Source organism: Pelecanus crispus, chromosome 2, assembly GCF_030463565.1.
Source record: "Pelecanus crispus isolate bPelCri1 chromosome 2, bPelCri1.pri, whole genome shotgun sequence".
NCBI lineage: Eukaryota > Metazoa > Chordata > Aves > Pelecaniformes > Pelecanidae > Pelecanus > Pelecanus crispus.
In genome coordinates this window covers 139,850,591-139,875,976 of record NC_134644.1, presented here as the reverse complement: position 1 = coordinate 139,875,976, position 25,386 = coordinate 139,850,591, and the positions used below count along the sequence as shown (strand labels likewise).

General features: G+C 37.8%; 1 protein-coding gene across 2 annotated transcripts in view; it reads left to right on the top strand.

Annotated features, from left to right (window-relative positions):
• The window catches only part of JPH1 (junctophilin 1), an 85,469-nt gene that overhangs the window by 2,345 nt on the left and 57,738 nt on the right, over nucleotides 1-25,386 (top strand). For both annotated transcript variants that reach the window (XM_075705711.1, XM_075705710.1), the window contains exon 2: nucleotides 4,626-5,382. In XM_075705711.1, the coding sequence (XP_075561826.1) occupies nucleotides 4,626-5,382 (757 nt within the window). The remainder of the gene's footprint in view (nucleotides 1-4,625; nucleotides 5,383-25,386) is intronic.

The window sequence follows — 25,386 nt, the reverse complement described above, 5'->3', positions numbered from 1 at the left end:
TTGGAGGTAAATTATCTAAATGTTTAGACTTAGACCCTACAGGAAATTCTTTGTCCGAAACAGCACATGAAGCGTGCAGCTTACAGTGTAAGATTTTTAGTCCCATTAACTGAAATCTGTTACCATGGCCCCAGTCTTTTACGTGTTGCAGTTCATATGAACAGAGGCTGTGAAGTCCTATTGATTTTAATGAAAGTACTTATGAATGAAGCAAAGCAGTACGTCATAGATGTTTGCAGATGTGTTCTTGTTTTCGTGCTCTGGGAACAATAGCTGTATTCGTACACCAGAAGAATGTCTGAAATGTTTTTACAAGGAAACCAGATTTACATATGTGTCTTTAACATAATGTGAAATATTTGCAGGAAAGCTCGTCCTTTATTATGACCTGAGAATACCAGCATAGGGAAATAACTGTTTAGACTATGCCAATTGCCAGTTTGTTTTCAAACTACTAAAATCCAGGCCTCTTTGCTGCTTCCCCCCCGCTTCTTCCAATGTGTTGTTTTAAAATGCATTGGTAGTATTAGGAGATGTAGTTGAGAGAGGAAAAAGGAACATAAGCATTGACAGTGTTCCTCAGTGTTTCTGTACACAACGCTTTGCATGACATGAGTAATATATGTCATGCTGTGTTTAAATGCTTAAAATTGTCACTCAGTCAAGTCTCTGAGGAAAACACTGTGAATTATGAACTATGATCCTCCATTCATTGCATGTGCTTATGCTGGGCCTTCAAGTGGCCCGTCAGGTTGTTTCCTACAGCAGTCTGGACTTTTGTGCCTCCTTTAAACTCCCTAGATTTTGTTGAATCTGTGTGAATCTGCAAGCCTACCGGGGCATTTTTTACAGAGGGACTAAGGCCTAATTTGAAACTTCAGTGTACATAAATTAGTTAGCAGTTTATGGTCCTGCCAACAATAGCAATAACAGACTGCTTGCTGTAAGGTTGTGCATTGTTGTTCCACAGAAGTCAGTCAGTAGCGAATGAATCCTTAAGCAAAAGTCATGAATAGTATGTATGCTCATTGGTTTCTAAGCGGTCTTCTTTCTAATATCTGCTTGTCTAACATTTGAGTCTGGAAAGCATGCAGAAACCTTGATGTAACAGTGAATTTGTTAAACCACAGAAGACGGAAGTAAAGAAGAGCAAGAGGTCCTTGGCCTCTCAGTTTTTTCACGCAGCGTAGTTTTAAATTTTAGCCGCAAGTAGGCAATGACATTTACAGCTGTAAGATACACCGAGGGTGTTTTGGGACGGATGGCACAATGTAACTCTGAGGAGACAGGTTAGGAAATTATACCTTATGGCAGCTTGCCAACAAAAACGAAAGAAAAAAATACACTTTCTAATAGCTCTCAGGCTCAAAATACGAACACCTTTTCGGGGGAACCAATTAAACACCAAATGGATGGTCAGTAGAAGCCATGGCTGAATGTTTCTTCAGTTACAAAGGATACCAAGCCTAGCTTTTGGAAAATTAATGCTGAACAAAGTTATTGTTTTATGGTCAAACACAGTTTTAAATTAGCCTGGTAATTACATTGTTAATTAAAATTTTAACAGTTGACACTTACTGGAACTGCTTTGAACAGTCAATTATAGTGTAAGGTGAAACAGGAAAAGGTGTGTTTGTTGATATATCATTCACATTTATAACTGTATAGAGAGGTAAACATTGCATATGTTTATATCTTCATATATGGGAAAAGCTTTTTATCATGTCTTATATGCTATAATATTTAATTATATTGCAATATTAACATACCTTGTGCATTTAAAGTTTTCTAAAATTTCTTCTGTTGAAGAAGATGATACAGTTAAAGTCTGATATCGTCAATCAAATTACTGTACAAGTCTCTTGTATCTGCGCTCTGGACATTGTCCTCCATATGCCATTAAAATGTTTTTCCTTTAAAATGTAAGTTGAAAAAATTGAGGAAAATAAGTCAGCTCTCTAGCACTAGTGTCAGAAGCCTTTCCCTTAATGGATTTGTAATGACAGAACAGATAGTTGTAACCTGCAAGACTGCACAAAATTCCAACTAAATATCTTTGGTACTTTCTAAGGACCAATTCAGTATGAATCTTCCATTTTGTCATTGACTCTTTTCTCTTTGGAAGAAGCTGGCACTGATTTTATTTCCCCAGTAGAAAGAAAAATCAGACAAGTAAATTAGCACATCAGTTGTCCTTGTTTTAATGCTGTTATGGGCAACAGCGACTACTTCCACTTCTTTCTACAGAGTAGTGAAAAATACAAGTCCTAAAAGAATTAAGTATTTTTGAGCTTTGCATGTTTATTAATTAGAACAAAATCTTAGTAAGAAAAAAGACTGACCTTTTGTACCTTTACAAAATTCCATACTGAAATAAGTTGATTCTACTTCGAGTCTGACACTCAAATAGCAACATGGAGAGCCATAATTATGAGTTGCTGCTGTAATGTAATATTGTGGTATAATCAAAATCAGAATTAGATTTATTATTTTTTAAATGAAATTAACTGGTGCAGAATGTTAGACAGATTGTTATATGCAGCAGTAAGTATATGTAGCCAGATTTTCAGCTCTAGCATATCATTACGATACTAGGTGGATCGCAGATAGAGTTATGGACAAAATGTAGTCATTTATGCTCATAAAATATTAATATATTTCTGGGAAGTGTCTGTTTAATAAAGAAAAAAATGAAAAAATGTGGCTGTATTTTTGCAGTATTTACAGAATACGTCATACCAATGCTTTGTGCTCATGTTTCTATTTGTTCTTCTCCATATGCTGAGTTTTTTAAAATAATCATGTTTCTAGATTCAGCACCCTTACAACCAGTGCAGCAGTAGGTATCCAGGATACAGAGAATAAGAAACTAAGAAAGTTGTTTGTTTGTGTCAGCAGCCATCTGTTAAAACAAAAACCTTCCACTTGGTAGAATTTTCTACCAACACAAAATTATTATGTTATGGAACCTATCTAGTATTATACAATAAAGAAGGCACACTTGGCAAATTTATTTGCCTATTAACATTGAAATATAACTTAGCAGAAAAGGTAGTACAGTAAAGCAGTAATTAATATATAATTGACATGCACATGACCAAAATAATATGCTTATGTACAAAGGAAATTGAATCTCAAAGCAAGTGAAGCTTTGAGCTACATCTAAAACTGCAGGTATTTCACAAATATTTTCACAAAAATTTAGTCAATCACTGACTTTGACATTTGATATTTAGTTCTCTGAAAAATAGTTTTTAATAGGTGCTCCAATTAAAGCAGATCAAAATCAGAGAAAGATATTTTAAAGATCGCTTATTCATCCTTCTGTAAGAATATTCAGACTCAAAATAGCTTTCTAAAAAAAAAAAAGCAGCAGTGCTAGGTGGGTGAGAGACTTCATTTTGAGGAGCTTAAAGTAATTTAATGGGAGTTAGAGTGAAATGATCTTAGAAAGCAAATTATCTTGGATTTGCCAGTTGTGGGGTTCCTGGCACCCTTCTTTGGAACATCTGGTACAAATAGCTTTCAGAGACCAGACACTGGAGTATGTATCTCATCAAACTGAAAATGCCTTTCGAGAATACAAGAAAAAAAATTGTCTGCAGTAGTAATCTGATAATGCTGGGTTTTGGCTCAGATGCAGCTTTGCATGTACTCCGTTACATGGATATCCATGACTTCTTATATCAAATACCATGTTGCTCTTCCTTATATTGCTGTTTAAAAAAAATGACAAAAATAGTTATGAATGCAACAATGAAATGTGTTTCTGATAGAATGGTGTGCAATATTCTGTTTATTACTGTCTTGTCTTTCTTACATACTGCAGAACAAATGAAAGGCAAAAAAAGTCCTAAAGGATTCATGTTTCTGATCTTTCTGTCACAACATAATGCAGAATGCAGTGCCATGTTTACAGTAGTGCGGGTACACAAAAAGTGTTGATATCAAGAGTTCATAAAGAGTAAGATATACCGAGGTTTTGTTCTTCCATTCAAGTACGTGCAAAAACTTTAAAATATTTAATTTTACAATAGAGGTTTATAACAATGGATCCAAAGGCCCATCTGAAGACAAGACAATTTAGTGGATTGTCTAATATGTCCTGACAAGGAGAGGTCTGTAGTCACCTTAAACCCAGGATAACAGGATGTTTACTACTCCTACTTGCTTTTTCTGTGAGCAGCTGGAGGCAAGAGCCGTGAGTGTCCTGCTCCCTCCCTTCCCTCCATCCCTGTCTCCCTCCCCAGCTGACTGCATATAATACAGCTCTGCTTCTGCTGATGACCTAAAAAAAACATTGAGGGAGCCCTGCTTTAGAAATTTCTCTTGAAAATTTTTCCATGGACAGATCCATTCAAAAAATGCTTGTGATTATAGCTACTGTGTCTTAGTTGCCAAAATAAATTGCTTCAGCTGGGAAACCGAAGGCTTTGTTAAGCAGAATAATAATTTATAAGAAAAGCAACAAAAGTAGTTTATCTACTGTGTCACGTGCTGTGATTTTTCTGCATTTCTCACCAAAACCAGAGCTGACAACATAGTATTGCCTGTAGCGTACTGGATGTAGAGTATTAGGTCTTCTACAGCTTCCTAAATTTAATTTCTCCTGATTACTTTAAAAGGTACATACCAGGGGCAATGGACAGGAGGGATGCGGCATGGATATGGTGTACGTCAGAGTGTACCCTATGGCATGGCAACTGTGATCCGTTCACCCCTCCGAACATCTCTAGCTTCACTTCGAAGTGAGCAGAGCAACGGCACTGTTCTGCACGACGTCACTTCAGACAGTCCGGCTGGAACAAGAGGAGGGTTTGTGCTCAATTTTCACAGTGATCCAGAAGCCATGGGCATTAAGAAAAAAGGAGGCTTATTCAGAAGAGGATCCCTTCTTGGTAGTATAAAACTTAGGAAATCTGAATCTAGGTCATCGATATCTAGCAAACGGAGCTCTGTCAGGAGTGACGCTGCTATGAGCAGAATTAGTTCTAGCGATGCCAACTCTACAATTAGTTTTGGAGACGGTGACTGTGATTATTGCCCTGTGGAAGACCATGTTGATGCCACCACTACAGAAACCTATATGGGTGAATGGAAGAATGACAAGCGCAGTGGTTTTGGTATTAGTGAGCGTTCAAATGGTATGAAATATGAAGGAGAATGGCTAAATAACAGGAGGCATGGATATGGATGTACCATGTTTCCAGATGGCACCAAAGAAGAGGGAAAATATAAAAATAATGTTTTGGTCCGTGGAATAAGAAAGCAACTTATACCAATACGAAACACAAAAACTAGAGAAAAGGTGGATAGAGCAATAGAGGGTGCACAGAGAGCAGCTGCCATGGCAAGAACCAAAGTGGAAATTGCAACTTCAAGGTATGTTATTGCAAAATATATTTGTTCATCATTGAATTTTCAGAAACAAAAATGTGTTACAATATGTGTGCTCTTATTGTTGACAAAATGCTCAAAAGTGCAAGGGTGTAAATGTTGTCTCTAGTACTTGCTTACCTTTCAGTTTCACATGTGTAACTCCATTGACTTTAGTGACATTACACATCTGAAACTTGGCATTTAACTCATTTGAGTAAAGATGTTCGTATATGTTCCATAATATTCTGTGAAAGTAAATTTCCACTGCTCATACATTTCTGCTTTCACTCAAGAGCTGCTGCATTATGCCTTTAAACCTGTTTAGAAAATAAAACTAGTGAGGAAATGTAGAGAATGATTTGGGGTGAGGTGAAGATTGAATATCTTCCTGTAAGCATGCTCCAGTTATGCTTATTGTGTTGATGATTTTTTGGGTAGCATCTGAGCCTCACTGTAGTTGCCTGTTTGACATTGAGCATCTTAAGATGCATGTGTTTGTCTGAGAGACTGGTATGAACAGTGTAAGAACAATGATCGAGGCTCCTGTGCTTAGAGGTTGTTGATTTAGTTGCCAGGACAGTATCTGCCAAAAGAGGTCTGTATGAGGGCTCTCTCATTTTGGAGCATGCTTCTCCTGCAGTCTGAATTTGTCTGGATCTTATGACCACCACTTCAAATAGTGGTGACTGTTTTCTCCCCACCCTCCTGCCAAGTGTTTGAGATGGGAGAAGTGTGTGGGTATTAGTAGTGGGGAAAAAATGTCATTTTCACTTTGAACTCCTAACCAACAACCAAGCAAAGTTGTCTGAGATGGAATTGTTACAAATTAAATCAGTATAGACAATTTTGATAGGTTTTACTATTAAGTCTAAGAGCTCTTTAAAAAGGTATTTAATTTTTAACGCCTTCCAATAAGTTTCTGTGGCAGTTTCTCTGTTGTTGGTTTTAGTTTGTTTCCTCAGGCAGGCTCTTCTTGAAATATGCTGTGGACCAAAAAAAGAGTCCAGAAATGTGCATGAAAGAAAATCTTCGTGCTATTTTAGAAAGAGGATGTCACATTACACTTAGAGCTGAACAACTGATTCCTGATTTAGTGTGGTCAGTAGTGTGTGCTCAGTGACTATCCTTTTTCTGACAGTCGTCAAGAATACAAAGACCGACAACTGTATAGTGGGACAGCTTGAATATGTGGATGGCTCATAGTGAAATCTAGTTGAGACACAAACATGAAGAAGTTAGCGTACTGTTAAAGAACCTTTCTGAGTGCTGGTCACCTAAGTAACTAGCAGGTAGCATATGCTCAATTACTTCTATAAATATATGTAAGGCATTATATGACAGCATATCACATTAGCAAAGCAGAGCAGTAATAGCTAACTTTAAGAAATTACTGGATCGTATTCATGTTCTGTCAGTACATCAGCCCTAGTTCTGAAGAAATTGAGGTGATGGGATATGTGGATAGGGGAAGTCACGCCTTTGAGTCCATATAAAGCTATTAAAAAGCTGTAGTCTGAGACCATTAGGTTACAAGGCACAGTGTATGCACTTCCTCTTTAAGAAGGGATATGTCTCTGAAGTGTTTTGTTTGCTGTTCCTTCCCTTCAATTTTAGGTGAAGAACAGAGTTGGAATTGCTTCTTTTGGAACAGTCTATGAGAACAATGTTTATTTCTTGAAAAGATGTTTTTGAAAGTGGAACAACAGAAGGCATCAGTTGTAGTGCAGCTGTGACCATGGGCTATTCCTTTGTTTTTTCAGCTGAGAATCACTCTCAAACAGTCCTGTGACTACCAGTATGAATAGCAAGACTGCAGATTCAGGTTTCCTCTCTTTTAGTAGCCTTTGCACTAACTGTACTGCTGGCACTGAGTCAAAGGCAAAGAGACCTGACACCTAGTCAGGCAACATCAGGCATAAAGATTACATTAACGTGTTGGACTCACCTAGTAAGGATGGCACGACCCTTCCCATCTCTCAAGTTTTCAGAACTGTCTTTAGTATCAACCAGTGGGAGCAAGGCCATGGCATTATGAGAACTAAGGGACTGTCATACTGGCAGAGTCAGTAGCACTGACTGTCTAAGAGCCAGATCATCTGGAAGAGATTCCAGAAGAGCATTGAAGAAACTTCCACTTTGGACAGTTGCTAAATTCTAAGCTGACGGGAGTGGTATGGTTTCAGGATGAGAGAACTTGCTCCTGTCCCACTGAAACTTGAGGGCCAGTATTGTTTTGTGACTGTTTTTTTACCAGCCTGATACACTGGTAATTTACTAATCCTTCAGACGGTAGCATTCCTGCAATGTCTTAGATGAATTTGAGGATGATGGTCTTGTCTGTTTCCTAATGATCGTGACTACACAAAAAAATCCAGGAGGAGTGCCTTTTTTCATTCCTGTAACGTGTAATACAAAGGTGGTTCTGCCCATGTGACATAACCTCACCGCACGCTGGTCTGTAAAACCTTCTGTGTTTCAGGCCTGGCAGATGTCACCAGCAACGCGTGCTTGCTGTAGGTGTCCATTCCATTAGTGGAAGAACTCTCCAGATAGACCTTTTCTCACCCCAAAAACGATTGAATGTCCAGGTTTCCATTCCAAAGAGCTAGAGACCTTGACTCTCAGTCAGATACCTTCCTTTTCAACATAACTTTGAATTGTATGCTATTCTTCCTGTATTGTTTATTCCCAAAATGTTTGCTCAGCCAAATGAAAGCAGACCACACTCCTCTTCATAGTTCCCTGCTGGACGTGACAGGTTTGGCTGGTAGTTTGACCTGTGACAGATGTCCACACAGTCATCAACAAGACCAACCACTGTTTTGCTTTATATTCCTGATGTCTTTTTATGTCTAAAAGTCCTCCTTAATAATACTCTTCTTTTATCTATCATGGCAGTTTGGTGTACAAAGAAAAACCTGAAAGTTGGGTTAAATGTTTCTTCTCTGAGCCTGAATTTGCATTGGCTCTCCTCACTGAGCCTTTGGGTTTTTGAGCCATTTGTACTGAGGTGGTTTAGATGTAATACCAGCATTTCTCAAAAAAATATCAGATCACAAAATTGTGTGATATATAGAAAGCTGCTGTATCAGGGAAATAGTTACCAGCCTCTGCTACAGAGATCTGTATCCAGAACAGATTATAAATTGGCAATGAATAAAAATGCTTTTAAAATGATAGCGAAGCTTAGCAGTCTTGATTATATATTACAGTTTTACTAGCTATATTTAAGACAAAATAGTAAGGTGTAAATGTAAAAATCCCAGAATTTGAGGAATTTCAGAAGTATGTTCAATATTTTTCCCTTTTAAAATATTAAAAGGGTTTTTTTTTTAATCATTATTATAGGCAGTAATTAGGTCAAATTCATCTTTAACCCGTTTGTGCTAAAAGCAGTCACGTTTACTCTGTATGCCTTTTTTGGGGCTTGGTGTCTAAAAGGAAAAGCTGCCTTCCAGAAATTTTTAATAAATTCTTTTCTATGTTATTTCAAGCACATGTGAAATGCTTCAAATGCTAGAAGATGTAAATTTGGAAGAGCCCTTTGGAAGATGTTAAAAAGCCCCAAATGTCCACTCAACCAAAAGTCAAATAGAAGCTTGTTTTGACAATATCAAATAATTCTCACTGTAGGGATTTTGAACTTCCTCTTCATCACTGTCATGTGTTTTACTCAAAGGAGATATCCCTCTGCAGTTCAATATGAACTGGAATTATATTAGAGCACTTCTTTCCTAGTATGAAAATCACTTAAGTTCTCATTCGAGGAGCTTTTTAGTGTATTACATTAACTTTGCCTTCATCAGTACTTATGATGGTATAAACTGTAACATTTGGGGAATTAATATTCAGAGTTTGAACATAAACTTACCTTCTAATACTCAGTATCACTGGTTGTTTCTAAATGTGTCAGTCCTGTAACTAAATATGTAGCACTGGAAGCAGAAGGAATGATGTTTGTTTACACAAAACCCTTATATACCAGATTCTTTCTAGAAAAGTCAATATTAAGGGTTCAGAATTGAGCTCTCAGAGCTAGGCCTTTTTTTTTTCCTCCCTTTGGATTTTTTCTAGCTAATGCTCCACTAGAAATTCTCCTTTAAGTGTTGACTCTCTGAGGAAAGAAACTTTTCAGGGACGCAGAGGGACAAGGTAAAAGTACAGTAAGAGTGAGAAATATGAATCAGAAGATAGTGTGTGGAGGGAAAGGGAGAAAGATATCAAAAGAAAAAATGTTTCCTTGTTGATATTTTCCATATACTCCATTGATCTGTCAGGTCATAAAACAAGCAGGTTAAAGAATTGTATCTTCTTTTTTATTCTCTTTTCCACAGAAGCTAAATACTTTTAATTACTCCGAAGTTGTGAGTTTTAAGTAAGGTGTACTGTCATAACATGCTGTTAGAACTTCTGACCACCTTAAAAGCAATATTGGAATAGGTTTTCATTACATGATCACCTGAGGTTTGGTGAAGGATAATGGTGCCTTTGTGTTGGGCGCAGCACAAACAAATTACCCTGCCGAGAGACCTTGCAGTCTGGGAAAATGGCAGCGCCCAACAAACGGAAAGAAACTGGCAAAGGACTGTGAAAGGACCCCAGATCAAGATAACAGTAAAATTAATATCTTGCAACTAATACCACGGAGCAGTTCCTCCTTGTTAATTAGCTCTCTGTGCCCAGAGAGCAGTGAGTAGCAAGCCTGTAGTCAGGAAGACCTTTTTAGGGGAGCGCTGAAGGGGGATTAAGTGGTGTCTTTTCTGCAGCGATGTCTTTTTCAGAGTAGCTTTTTTAGACAGCTCAATTTTATTTTTAACATGTTTGTGTCCAGGTCCACAGATGCTATGGCTTAGTTTCAGCCTTTATTTTTTAATAGAAACTGCCAAAACTCTGGTCGTGATTCCGTGCCGTGAGCAGCCTGCTTTGTTCCGTGCGGCTGCGAAGGCGCCTCGAGTTGCTGGAGGGGCCGCAGGAGGGTTGACTTGGTAGCAGAGATCCAGGATAACAATTTTGATTTCGTTCGGGAGCGAGCCCGCTGCCACAGCCTGGACTTTCTTGGGTCCCTGCTCTCCCTCGCTGTCGTAGTGGCCTCCCGGAGCCAGCAGCTGGCTTGTGTAATGTTCCTCGCTGAGGATGGTTCGGAGAGCTCCGATTTACCCCGAGGCCTGGCCTGGCGCTGCCCCAGCCTGGGCCTGGGCGCTCAGCGTTGGCTTCGAGTCACTGGGCAGCACCTGCTTCTGAACGGCGCAGCTCGGTTGTCCGCCCCAGAGCGCTGGTGTTCGCACGACAGCCGTTACGTGAGAAACCAGCGCTTATATTTTTCCTAACCTTAATTCAGAGTAAGCCTCGGTATGCTGTGCTGCGTGTGTGGTGGGTTTATGCGAAGCGTGTGGCACCGTCAGGAAGGAATACTACATGGTTTAGTAGCCAGTTCCTTTGTTGCGCTCCTTGCCTTGTGTGACCAGCGCTCCCGGCTTGACCTGAGCAAACTGTGGTTTCCAGGGAGAGCTGGAATTATATGCATGTGGGAGTATAGTTTGTGTCCGCACTAGATGGCAGCTGCCAATCATTCCAAACGGCACTGAATTATGTGCACCGCACACAGCTTTCCATGATGGATTTAACTGACTCTGCCAATCTCACTTTACTCAAGAAACTAAACTGGACACTTGCAAGACTAGTGCCTCACACATCTTTGAGATGCTTTGCTTATTATAGCTGAAATATGAACATTGTGTTTAGGAATAGGATCCAACAAATACCAAAGGTATTTATATAAGACTGCTTGCCTTAGTACAAAGAGCTGCCTTAAGTTCAAAACAAAATCAGTTTTAATCATTTTACTACATAGTCTGTCTGAAGATAACAAATAAAATGCTGTGGTAAAACTTAAAATAAGTCTTGAGCTACTAGGGATAGTAATTTTAATGTTAATTCTGCATTCTTTAGAGGAAACCATATGTTCCTTGAATCCTGTGGGAGTTATACCACTAACTTCAGTGCAGTACGTTTTCACTCAGATTTCGCAAACAACTCGTTGGTAAAAGAATATAGGCTTGGACTGTTCCTCTGTTATTTGCTGAGGAATGAATAATACATCTGTTTGAAATATACAAATTGTATAAACATCGCTACACAGATTTGATTTCTTTTCTCAGTATTTAATGCAGTAAGATTACATGGCTGAAAATATGCAAAATTACTCCTGTACTATCCCTCAGCTGGAAAGCCTCAAGTATTTAACTTTTTGATCAAATTACCTATATCCAAATACACCTACCTATAGCCATAAGTCTGAGTAAGGATATATTTAAAAAAAAAAAAAGGCAGTTCTGGAGTATAGCCAATCTTACTTTGTGTTTGTATTAGACATAGAATTGTTACCCCAGAGTTGCTTTTCTAACTTATTTAAAATCAGGAGATTGCTAATAAAGATTGGAAATATTGTCTGCTTTCAAAACAGAAATGAACCAACACTGCACCACTGCTTTTAAAATAACCATCTAAGAAAATCTTTTTTTAATATACAAACCTCTTTGAAATGTTTCTTTGTTCAGATGGGTAAGGATTTTTTGCCAAGTTTCCGGAAGACTTAATTTAGGAGCTGAAAGAATCTTTACAGTGGCAGCCCAGCAAATGTATGTGAAAACACTAATGCTTTTTTTTTTTTGTGTGTGTGTTTTAATGATACTGAGGTACACTAGCAAAAGACTAATATTTTTTTTTGCAGCCAAAGAAGATGAGCTGTTATTCAGATTCTTGCCTTAGTTTTTACAAAGCATCTCAGTTTTGATCTGTATTACAACAATTGTTCAAAAGCTAAGCTGCAAACAGCATCTGTCTCTACTGACTTTCAGGAGTGTTTCTGTGATGGAAATAAATCTCCATTTCAAAAACAAAATCTGGATCATTTGTACTGGTTAGTCACATATGAACCATTGTGTAAAGCCATTAGACTTATGTTATTGATTGCTGTAAAAATATTCTCAAAACCAAAAAGATATTTTATATTTCTACTGTATTTAGTACAACGACATACCTATGGCTAGTAGTACTAGTCAGAGTTTGAGTAATTTACTTGATGTTTTGGTCAAAGATGAAGCCAATGAATACAGAACCTTCCCAAGTTCTTTCTTCAAAGAAATAAGAAAACATGCTGTCATTGAACTATAACATTGTTGATCAGTCTTGTACAGAGCAGGATGTTTTCCAGTGAACAACTACAGCAGAAAAATAGTCATTTAAATGATTTAGTTAATGCCCTCTATGTTGATCTGATTGTATATTTCCCAAATAATAATTAATTAATTTTTTGAAAACTGGTGTAGTTCAATGAGTAATGCTGTTTGTTTGAATACTAATTGATCAGTGATAGGTGTTATGACTTCTTTTTTCTGGCAATTAATACATTTTTCTATTTTATATATCTAATAGACATTGGAACATATTTTCATACACTGATTTGCTTTCTTCTGCCTACCTCACTATTATTTTCCTCTTTTATTGCTGCTCTGTTTGTACATTGTTATGTTTTCTGCTTCTTCGTTTTTCGGTAGTTCTCTGCTCTCGTTGGGGGAGGCAGAGGCACAAGTCTTTGTGGCTAGTGTCCAGGAGTAGATATCTCCTCATGAGCTTGTGTCCCCTTGAACCAATGTAAATGTTTAACATCAGCAACAACCTACTGATTATTATTGTTGACCTCTTTAGATGTTTTCCCATTTCTGCTATATAGATGTAGTCTCCCAAGAGCTTCTTCCCGAGGTCACCTCAAAGCCACTTACTTTATGTATGAAGTTAGGGTTGTTCTACCTTGCGTATCATTCTTGCGCTTAAATTGAACTTCATTTGCCATTTGAGAATGATCAGTGAGTTTTGTGCAGCCCTTTCTTGCAGTTGTCCCTCAGACTTTTCTTCTGTAACACTGATGTTCACAAGTTCTGCCACTTAGCTGTTCACACAGTTTCCCCAACATTTATGAACGTCTTGGGTTCTCAGCCCTGAGCCCTGTGGATATCCAGTGGTGACCTTCTCAGTTGGGAAAAACAATCAGTTAATCTATCCCATTATATTCTGTTGCTGAACTAATTTTTTATTCACTTAAACGTTTCTTCTCTTAGTTTCCAAAGAGTTTTTGGTGAGGAATGCTACACTTTGGTCCTACTACATTAAAAGCAGGGATTGATGGGAAAAGATGGTACTACTGTTTTGTACTTGAAAGCCAGAAATTTCCTTATTAGCATCTGGCTAATATGAAATCAGTTAAATGAGAGTTCTCAGCTCTTTTGTTCTAGGAGTTTAAGAAGAATGGCATATATTTCTCTTTTCTCTTACCACTCTGAATCTTGTAGGCTGCTGTTAATTACCTTACAGCTATAATGCAGCACCTCCACTTTGTGCTTGCCTCAGTTTACTGGCATATATAAGATGAGGGAGAGGTCATTTTGCTGCTGCTTTTACAAGATTTTTCTTTCTCTGAATTTTTAGACCAGTTCAGAAATAGACGTGTTGGATTATGTCAGTCTTGCTGCTGTGCAAAATGACTTAAAGTCCAAACGTGGAAACAAGCCAGACACAAAGATTTTCACTGTTGAGGTGAAACTTGACTTCCACAGGGAAAAGAAATAACACCAATAAGTCTTAGTTATGACTAAGTTATGACTAAGCTGAAGCAACTTCATAGGAACTGGCTCTGTGTGTGTATTCAGCCCAAGTTCACTTTTTAAGCTCCATCACTTACAGGAATTTATGATGTCAATTGTATAAGCATCTTAGGAATATCTTGAAGACAAAGAACATATTGCCAAGCAGTAAGATACAAAATGTATTTCAGGAATAATAAGGGAACCAAAAGTTTAAAGTGTGAGTCAATAGATGCCAGCTGTCAGAATGCTTTGTGCAGGTGCAGTGGTAAACCACCTTAAGCATTTAGGTGTCTTTTTCTTATGTCTACTGTCTGGAGTCCTGCTTTTACCCTAACATATCTTGACCAAGGGCTTCATTTCAGTTTTAGTAAAAATCCAGTAATTACGCACATTCTGGAATGTTTGTAAATGTATTACCATTCACAGCATTGTTTTGTGCTTCAGAGAACAGTATGCTTCTGGAAATTACGGATTAGCAACAAAGGTGGGAATGGCTTTTGTCAGTTCTATAAATCTCAACAGACGATATAAGGTGGTGAGTTTTTCTGATATTCAGAGATGTTTGATTTGTACAGGTCTGTTGAAGTAATAGTTGATCGTTTCCAGTGAAGAGGCTTTCCCTTCTCATGGTGGCTAAATTCCTTGTTCAAAAATAATTCATATTGGGAGGTCTAATGTTGCCAGGCATTCGGAGTTTCTTAATGGTGCAGTGTACAAGTAGGAATACTGATTGATTTATATTTTCAATTCGTAATGAATTATCAGAAAAAACTCATACTGGATGTTTTACAATCCCAAGCGATGTTTGTTAGGGTATGCCACATCAGTGAAGAGTCTGGGTTTTTTCTAATGCAGAGAAACAGGTTTTGTTTAAAGACTGAAGTGGGGCAAATAAAAATCTGTGTATATTTTGTATGCTCAAAATTTAGATCACCTGAAAAAAATCTAGGCATATTACTTGTTCATAATTAAATTTTATAAAATTATAATTTGCTATATTACTACTTGTTATGAAGAAAAGACACTGAGCATTTTCATGTCAAAGTCCATATCTGTGATATGCACAGATGTGATGCATTTCTGATGGAAAAACTGCCTAGTGGAGCTCCTGCGATAAACCTTTTTTAGCAGAAGGATTAGAAAAGTGGATAGCATTTAGCTTTTAGCTTCGCTGGGTCTCTGGACAATGAATGCAGAGAGCAATTAATTAAAAGGATGGTTCTGAATAAGTTCACCAAGGAGTTTGTCCTAAATTTGATTTGATGTTTTCTTCAAATTTTAGTTCTTCAGAATATGTTCTCAATGGCTTTTAACAATTCACTCATAAGTTCCAACTTTGAGATGTAATGGATATTTGATTTGAATTCATCTGCACCTTGCCCTTAACGATGATTAAAAAGCTGTAAAAGTGGTCTTGAGCTCTGTATAATAGTTAAGTTGTGAGTTAAGTGCTGACAGATATAGTCCCTGCGTAACATGATGAACAATGGCCATGAACCTTAGTGGTGAGTGGACAGTGTGAAAGAGCTGATGTCTCTTTCAAGAATCTCGGAATACAGTACAGATAGGTAAGCTATCAGAAATCTCTGACACTTTGTTGTACACCTAGATTTTTGCTGTTTCCAGAAAGGATAAAGCCAGACCAGAATCCTTTCGATATAGAACACTACTGAACTTTGGACCAGTATAAAAAAAGTCCTCAGAAACGCTGAGTTGTGCCCTGGTGTTTGAGTAGGGGTCATACAAGCGTTGGTCTGGTGAAACCTGTGAGCTGGCTTCCTCACAGCAAAAGTCCTTCCATTTATTTGCTATTTCGCAATATATTTAATCAGCTGTTTGTAATAATGCCGGTATTTTTGGTTGACAAAATGTTCAAAGAACATCCTGACTGAGTCTTCATAGGCCAGGCTGAGAAAAGTCAGCTTAAACTATCTTCAGAAACCTTGGTTGCTTGTTCATTCAAGGCCCCTGACAGTTTAAGGAATTCTGTTCTGCTTTCCGTACATCTAATCTGATACTTAAAAAGATACTTTTCTCTAAAAAAGAGAATGAATTTGCCAGTACATGAAAATGCATATTGGAGTATAACGTAGCATTGCTTAATCCATTCAAGAAAATAGTTCTGGTTCTCCATAGAAATTCACTTTGCAGAATTAGTGACAATTTCCTCTTGGATTATCTGCTTTTATACACTCACTTAAACTTAAAACCATTTGATATCATCTGTCTGACCCTGAAACCGTTTATTGTGTTTTCCTTAGTAAAACTAACTCTCACGTTCGAGATGTTCTGATCTCTTCCTCTGTTCATTGGCACTGAATTGTCTCACGTTGCAAGTAAAAGTTTCAAGGGAGACGGAAATTGAACTTGCTTAGGTGCAAGTCAGCTGAGGAAACAAGCATTTTGTACACAACTCGGACATTTCCATCTATTAATAAATGAAACTTTGGAGTAGATCAAAGAAAACCTTTTAACAGTTAAGCCCACTGTATTTTGTTTCAGATTACAGTATGGAGTGTTTTAACTCTGGTTATTTTTTTCAAGAATATTTACTGTTTAGAAAAGTTTTTTTGGTGTGCTTTGCCCCTCCTATCCCCGTCCTTTCAGTTTACATGTTTTGTTCCTTCCGAGATGAATATGAAGTAGAATTTAAGGGGAAACGAATAGCACAATTCTGTTAATATCATAGTAAGCATTGTAAACCCACCGTTTCTTAGTTTTCAGAGTCATATTTTTCTGCAAAAGATTTTAAATATTCTATCAAGAATTTATTACTTAATATAATAAGCATTTGACATTAATGCAGCAACAGTGTAGTAAAAAGGAGCTGAGAGAAAAAAATGGAAGTCTTGAATTTTAGAGCTATTAAGAAATTATATTAGTATCTCTTTAGGATTGCTTTACTGTCTTTTCTCCAAAAAGTACTGGGTTTTTTTCAGAAAAAGTAGAAGTTGCTTCAGGATTTCCATGTAGCATAAACTTGATATGCCACTCAGTAATTGCCAACACATGTAATTTTCTATTTGCTTGATTATCTTGAGGTGTCACCATCTTGTGTTGCATTATGAGATTGCTGTTTGAAGTGTTCCTGTGAAAGTTTTCTTTCTTTGTTTTAGCTCTTCTGTTCAGTTATTTATGTATGTCACCCATTCCCAATCACTGATAAGCCTTGCTTAGGAATGGATACCATTAAGAATAATTTCAGATACTTTTTTATTTTCTAGCAAGTGTAAATTCCTTGTCAATATCGCCATGTTTTGACCTGTTATTGCTATCAGCGTAATGCATTTTCTTCTGTTGGAAAGAAATGCATTAGATGGATTAGCAAAGCACTAAAAATATCTTTGCTTAACCACCAAATTATATAACCACCTGATTTCTGTTGGCTGCTGGTTTCATGCTGTGGTGCGTTTTGAAATTTGCATTTTACAGCACATCAAGTGAAAAAAGTTTTTGGTTTACATCAGATCTTCTTTCAGAGTTTCAAATGTTTTTTTTTTTTTAATATTATTTATAATTCGACAGGTTAAAAGTAGGATTTACTTAAAGCTTCTGATAACTATTATCACTTCAAAATTTGAAAATGCTGCTGCTTTTATATGATACATTCCTTTTTTTTGTTCACTCTGGGGTGGTATGTCTGTTGCTTTCTTTGGGTTTGTGGTTTGTTTTGGCAGGGGGGTATTTTTTAATGAATAGTAATTCAGATCAGATCCACTGCTGAGGGCCATGGTACTCTGAAATAAGATGAGTCATTTTTCTAGAAAGCTCTTTATGTATGCAAGAGAAGATTTGATCACAATGACCATCTGTAGAGCTAAGTGTCATCTTTTTTCTTCACCTTCTGTATTGTTTGAAATAAAGGATTTTCTAGAGTTAATCTATTCCAGAGACCTCTGTAAGGAGAGAACAAGAGGAAAATTGTTAATCTTCCCTTAGATTAATTAAATCTTTGTAACTTCAAGATTTTTCTCGAAACTTATCTTAAAGATCTAAACTGATTTATCTCTCAGTACGCTATTCCAGTACTTGACTGTATAAATAGGACCAGTAGCAAGACGATGCTATCATTCAAATTCTCTTTGCATTCGTGAATGAAGAAAGAAGAGACTCAATTTAAACATGTAGATAATTAATTGACTGAAATGCTCACCAAAAATGTTTGTGATGAGATAACTTCGTAGACTACTGGCTTTTTTCTTAATTATTATTTCTTTATGGCAAAAAGTTCACGTTGAATTTCAATGAAACTGTTGCCTGTGGTTGGGTTCCGTGTGATAGGGCTGCAAGATTTTGTTCTTTGTGAATGTGACAAGACAAGTCCGCTTGTATCCCAGGGTCAACCAAGTGTCACCTTAGTCTGCAGTTACATCCTTTCCTGCTGTTTGTTTTTCTATTGTGTAGCTGTAATAAAAAGAAAAAAACTGAATGCATGAAAAAAAGGAAATGATGCCATCAGAGCAATCCCTTTGCATGTAAGGGAAGACTCTACATATAATCAGCTGGCAAAAGGGCATGAGAACATCCTGAAAGGTAATTGGGCACCTTTTGTTGAAGTACTCTGATATATCCCATTAACTTGTTCAGTGTTGCTGAGAAACAATGTCTATAGGCAGAGGCACAATACTAGGCCTTTTTCCCTTTATTCAGTGCCAAAAAAATGCGCTTATCATAGTATACAGCATCATCTTAAAGCTAGTATTTTTTATGTACTGCTTCTGGGGGAACATGTACACAACGGGTTCAAACTTCCCTCAGCAAGCTTTTCTGTGCTTTCACCCATGATGTTCTTTACAAGTGAGTGGGAGAAGCCTGTGCCTTTTTCAGACCCTTCTCAGAGTTCATCTCTGCAGTCATGTGTCTTGTAGAGTACTAGTAGAGAGCTGAAGTTGCTACTATTTGTTTCTGGTTGAACAGCTTACTATTGCTTTTCTATTTGTTCTCACTCCATTCTGTCTGGAATATTTGTCTCTGCATGTTCCATCTCATCTTTTAAGTTGTACAGACTCTGGGGCCTGTTCACCATATATATTCTAAGTAACTGAAATGGTGGAACCTAGCCTACTTATCACGGTGCAAGCGTTAGCAAAATATATGCACTAATAGTAACAGGAGCACTGAGAAGATGATTTCCTGTGGGGGTTTTTTAGAACTCTGCTGTTTTGTTTTAATCCAAGAATATCGTCTTCAAAAGCACTGTGATGGTAAGAATAAACAAGATTTTTTTTCTCTCTCTCTCTTTTCCCTGTGGCTTACCGTGAAAGAAATCACAGACTTCTCATCTTCAAGTCTCTAGTTTCTTCTCAAAAGGAAATAACGAGTCTCTGCCTGTGGATGTTGGGGTGTATGCAATTGCTGCTAAGCACTAGAGAGAATGGTGTCAAGGCATTATGGCTGTCTCTTCTGCCTTTCTGCTGCTGAAATATGGTTTAATATTTATGCCAAAGAAAATAGTCACAGATTTTTATAATTTAAAAAAACCCTTAAATTAGAGGATTATGTTGAACCTAGTGAATAAAGCAGTGAGTTCAAGCATGAGCATTTTAAAGTGGAAGACCTATGTTCTTCAATAGCAAGAACAAGGAAGACTGGCATGATTCAGATCGTGATATTTCGAAGTGAAAGCAGGGGAGTTTCAATAGGGGGGATCCTTGTCATACATAGGAGTTTCTTAATATTATTAATAGGAGAAAATTCTTTTCTTATTAAATTGATCTAAAATTTAGGATCAGAATGGAGATAATTTTGTGGAATTTTAATATGAAAAGACTCAAATGCTTCCATACTGTTATTTGAAATAAGCTGCCCTTTCATGACCCTGAAGAACACCTTGAAGTGTACTTTATGAATCCTAGAGATCAATTATGCAAAAATACTACCGTAGTTTCATTATAAATGTAAGGTGTTCATTTTGCTGCTTTTTATTGTACCTTTCATTCTGAAGGAGTGAGCTGACTTTACAAGCTCTGATAACCAATTCATCATTGCTGTTACTTGGCTGATTCCGAGGTGAAGAGAAGCTGGAAAGGAACATACAGCTTGCTGCTCATCTGATGAAGGGGAAAAAATTGGTCAAGAGTTTTTAAAAATTTCACTTCTACTATTAAAGTAGTTCCTGTGATGTTATTCTCTTCAGAAAGCGATGTTTTATCTGCTTCTAAAGTTTTAATCAAAGAGCAGATAAATGGCTTATAGTCCATTTACCCTGTAGCTTTGGAGGATAAAAGTGTGAGCTGAACCTGGTAGCTTTTTAATTTATTCTTCACATAATCCATTCGTGAAATATTAAATGCTGACAATGCTGACATCAACAGCAAAAATCCCACTGGTTCCAGTGATAGCAGGATACCACTGATACAACAGTGTTCTCTGTGAGTTGCATGTTTTGTGGGTGTCACAGGCAGTTAAAAGGCGAAAGTCAAGATACTGGAAGTTCCCAGCTGGATCATAAGGGATAATCAAGTGTAGAGACAGTCCAGTTACCACTGAAGGAGACCTTTAGGATCTCAGTATGCTGTCTTAGGTGTCCACTCTTCATAATTCCCATCAAAACTAAATTCTGGGCTTATTTTCTGAATTGTAAAGGAACTAATGGAAGTTTCTGAGATTTAGTCCTTTCCCCTTGCAAACAATGAAGCTTCTGTAATGAATCTGTGCGTCACATTCTGTCTGCTGTTACTCATGCTGAATGCTATGCCATTCTCCACGCTGTCCCAAAATACTCTGAGATTTGAGTATGGTACAGCTCAATATGAGTAAGCGTGACAGACAGAATTTATTCTAGAAAGATAGGTCAGCTCAGTTTCTGAAGATATCCATATTTCTAGAAATCGGGGTGGGGGGGTTGCTGCGAAAAGCTTAACTGAGGATACAGTTTTGTGTTTTATTGCTCTACTACAGAATCTGGTTTCTGGATTTACATGTATGTGAGAAAAATTATTAACAGCTTACATGGGTTTGCAATGGAAATAGCTGATTATACAGGCTGCTGCTGCTTCTTTTTGCAGTGCAGCTGCTTTTGTATTGCAAAGGTCCTCGGTGTGCTAGTGAACCAGATAAAAGTGTCTTATCAAGCATGATTTGTTTTCCTCTGCTTTGCTTTTTAGGTGCATGTTTCTGGAAGGTCATCCAGATCGTAATGCCAAACTTTCCTGGTTACGTGCATGTACCACTTACCTAGTGGCAGGGAATGCTAGGTGGGTTATTGCACGTGCAATACGACAGAGGCTTCCAGGGAAAAGAGGGTGCTGGAGCCATTCAGACAGCTGGTTCCCGGCTGTGCTTTTTCCCAAAAGGATCTTTAGGAGCAGGCCTGGCATGTGCTGTGAAATTCTGGTAGTGGCAGCCAGACAGCCTTGTGATAGAGGCAGCAGCTCTGGGAAAGACGATGATCAGGAGTGGGCTGCTATTACTTCCAGAATAATTCGGTCAGCAACCTGCCTGTGTGCTGCTCTTCCCTGGCTATTCATCCAGCCAAGAGCCAGCCCTGCGTTTGGTGAATTGGCCTAGTGAGCTGCATACACTTCCAGGCCACAGGCTGGACATTAGTCCAATGGATCTGGTGCACAGCAGAACTTGGTTATGTCAGTTTACTTTCCAAGCATGCCACAAACTTCAGTGTGACCTTTCAGCAAATTAGTTATGGTGAGGCAGCATGTTAGAGATATGTGACCTGCCTACAAGTACTCTGTTAGGTTTGTATGATAGAGAGCAGGGGTATGCGGTAACCATACAAGCTCAGGTTCTGTCCAAGGCTGTGACCCTGTCACGCTTTCACTGTATTCTGGAAAACCAGCCTTACTTTTCTCGTGGCTCTTGCCAGCCAAGCTAACTACCTCAGGCCCAGGACTGTGCTCATACAACTACACAGCTTCCAGCTCTGGAGCAGACCTGTTCAGTGTTTCATTGTACGTTTTATATATTCTTCGGTAAAGCTTGTGCACAGACTCTCCACATGTACAAAGTAAAGTACTGCCTAATCTAGCTGTCTGCTCTAAGGATAAAATCTGATGAATACTGGTGTACACCTGCAGCAGTGAAGGCCATATAGCCCCTACTAAAAAAAGTAGCATATGAACTGAGTGCTTTAGCTAGCATGATTAATGGCACTGTGCAATACAGAGCGAGTTTTAGTAGAATATATTACCGTAGTTCCAAAGGAAGCTAAATTTGTGACATTCAGTGGATCTCCTGTATTCAAGAGCTGACCTTTTGGCAGTAGCTGTGAAACAATATACAGCAGAATCTTGTTAATTGATGCTAATGACTTAAGAGACCCATCACGGATTACTTGATTTTACAACTTAGCGAGTAAGTGAAACATGATGACAAAAATTCAGATGCACGCTTTAGCAGTATGTTCTCAGCTAATTTATCTTGATAGTAGCAGTTTAGTAGTAAATATATTTGCAATACAAGAGTTAATGGACAGTAGTATCATTAATGAAAGCAACAATGATTTCCTGAAATGACACTTCAGTACAGTAGCCTATTATTAAATATCTTCAAAGAAACAGGATGAATCTACTAGTTATGAGAGTGTGAGACCAGTGAAGTGGTTCTGATGTTGCATTTTAGCATTGGCAAAAATGTTCTCTTCTCATATATGTCATATGAGAAGCTATGAAATAAATGTAGCTAAAGGCAGTTGGGAAAAGTGTTATCCTGACTAGCATAGTAGTAATATGCAGGTATATACGTAGGTAAAAAGTGCATGAAAAGTTTTATCTTCAGGTTGAATTACTTCTAGAGAGCCAAACTGCTAACTTATGCTAATTCTTAAAATAGTAACAATATATAGATAATATTATAAAAATAAACTACAGGCTCATTGAACTTCTTTTCATATGTTCCAGTAAATTCCTTAGTCTTCAAAACAGAGAGTAAATATCTCCATTATGAAAAAGTTTGCAATTTTTTTATGACCTTTTTTTTTTGGTCTACATTGTTTCCGCATTAAGTACTATTTAGAATGCAGTTTCATTACTGGCAGTGTGTTCTTAAATGAGCAAGTTAGACTTTCAGTGTGCCTTAGAAAATGACACTGAGCCATTTAATATTTGTTGTGCTTTTAGTGAAAGAAGGAGCTGAAGCATCTCTGTTGGAAACATCATAGGCACTTGTTACTGTGGATTGGTGTGTCAGCAGAGAAGTCTGACTAAATAAGGCAATGCATGAGTAGAGCTTATCGGCGTTTGACAGGAATATAGTCCACTAACAGCTGATACAGTAGCCCATCTTTTCTTGCTATCATTGGCTCTCTACACTGCACAGAGATGTGTGTTTATTGGCTGCTTGGTTGCTGACTGTGCTCAAAACTTAGTCCTCCACCTTTTCAGTTAGTTTATGCCAGAAGTCATACAAGTGAGCTGAAACCCTTAGAAAGCCGAATGTATTTATATTTGTATTTCTGTGAAAATGGATGTGGAGTTGTCAACTTTCAAAGTTTAGGGAAGAAGTACTGTCCCTTCTGTTTCTTCTCCCACCAAATAGACTGAGTGAATATTGTTTGCTAATATAAATATAGAATAGGAAACTTCATGCACACGGGTGCCCTTATGGTACTGCTGTGAACTAAAAAATGCTTATAAAAAGTATCCATAACATTATGAAAGCAAGTCCTGACTGATTTTGCCTTCCTCGCTCTGAGGGACTAATAACCGCTCAAATGAGTGGCTAAGCTCCCAGTGACCTTTCTGGGAATAGCATTACACCTTGCATGTTTGTAGGTGCTTTTAAAAAATCCAGAGTAAAATACCCTTAACATTGTTTCAGTATCAGTTTTCCTGTTAAGCTGAGTCTGGTTGACAGATTTTGTTGCTGTGTTGTGCTAGAGTTTGGGATTTGAAGATTTTATGATATTAGGTCAATAAATAATCTTTAAGATCTGATGGCACCTGGTCTGCTACAGAATGTCCCAAAACAGTCAAACTGGTGACCTGCAAATATTTTTTGATATTGGGAATGAATGTAAATGTCTGCGCATGTATGGTTTTTTTAAGGGATTTCTGAAAAATATCAGACGTTAAATTCTTCTCATTCCTTCTTGGGAAGACAAATCAATGATTTGGGGATCCCTCCTTTTCTTGCAAGTTCAAGTCATTAAACTGCAAGGCCAAGGGTGTTGAAATATTGGCAAAAGTTTCTGTTACCCGAAATGATAAATACCTTTTACACTGAGTGGCAATTTAAGACAATAGCAAAAAATGCCCTTCACTTCTCTGTAGCACACTTTTCATTTCTTATTCCTCCTGACTGTCTTTCTCTACTATCTTCTCAAGTCAGGGAGGGAGGAAGAAAGGGATGGCCAGACAGATGGATGGATGGATGGATGGATGATGTACCTTTTTTCTTTTTTTAATTGTTGCACTGACTTTAGTCTTTTCATATTAATCCTTTTACATCTGTCTTGAGCTCAGATGTGTACCCTGAATTGTTTTTTGCACATGCAGCTAAAAGTAGTCTTGATAAATTTACAGTCATTCTGATTTTACTGTAAATGGAAAGCAGACATTATAAACTTATCCATATAAAATCAGATCCAGTGTACTTCTGCCTTTTCACCATACATTGTATGTGTTTTCTGCCACCCAATACTCTAGTTTGGCAAGTCAGTATCTTGCTTATTTATTTTTCCATGTCGCATCATTACTGTCTTCCTGTTCTCACAACAGCATCGTCAGTGTGTTCACCCCCTGCTTGTCCTCCTCTGTACAGGAAGCTAGCTGACGAATGGAGAGTGCTTGGCATCCTTCTGAGAGCATTCAGAAAGTTCAAAGATTGTTACATGGGAACCTCACATTTTGTAAAAGTTGTTCATTATACTGTATGCAAAATGATGCAGAGAAAGACTAAAACTCCTGTAGCAGTTTAGGGGAGAGTCTTCTGATTACTTTGGATCAGTCGTAGACCTAGGAAAGCAGAACAGATAAATCTGAAAAAAAAACCACAGTGAAGTTGTTTGTTTTGGTTTGTTTTTTCCTTTTTCTTCCTGTTATCTCTTCCCTAAGCTTGGAATGAAGAGTCAGGTTTCTTTCCCTCAAAAATTACTTTCCTGTCAGGAGAAAGAAGGGACTTGCATCTCTGTCATGGGAAGAATGCTTACCTGTGTACGCCCTAACTGGGTATTTGCTGGAGGTGTTAGTTTCTTGTGCACCACTTAGTGTCACAACAGAATAAAATACACCAGTTCCTGATCAGGAATCCTATGGGCCCTGCAAGCGTTATTTGCTTTTCGCAAAGTGCCTTTTCATCATACCCAATGCAGTGCTTAAAAAAACAGACCCTGCAATTTTAGTTAAGAGATCTATCTTCTTCAGTTCAGTAGCCTGGCTTAAATGTTCTAATGTGAATTCACAATTCAGTA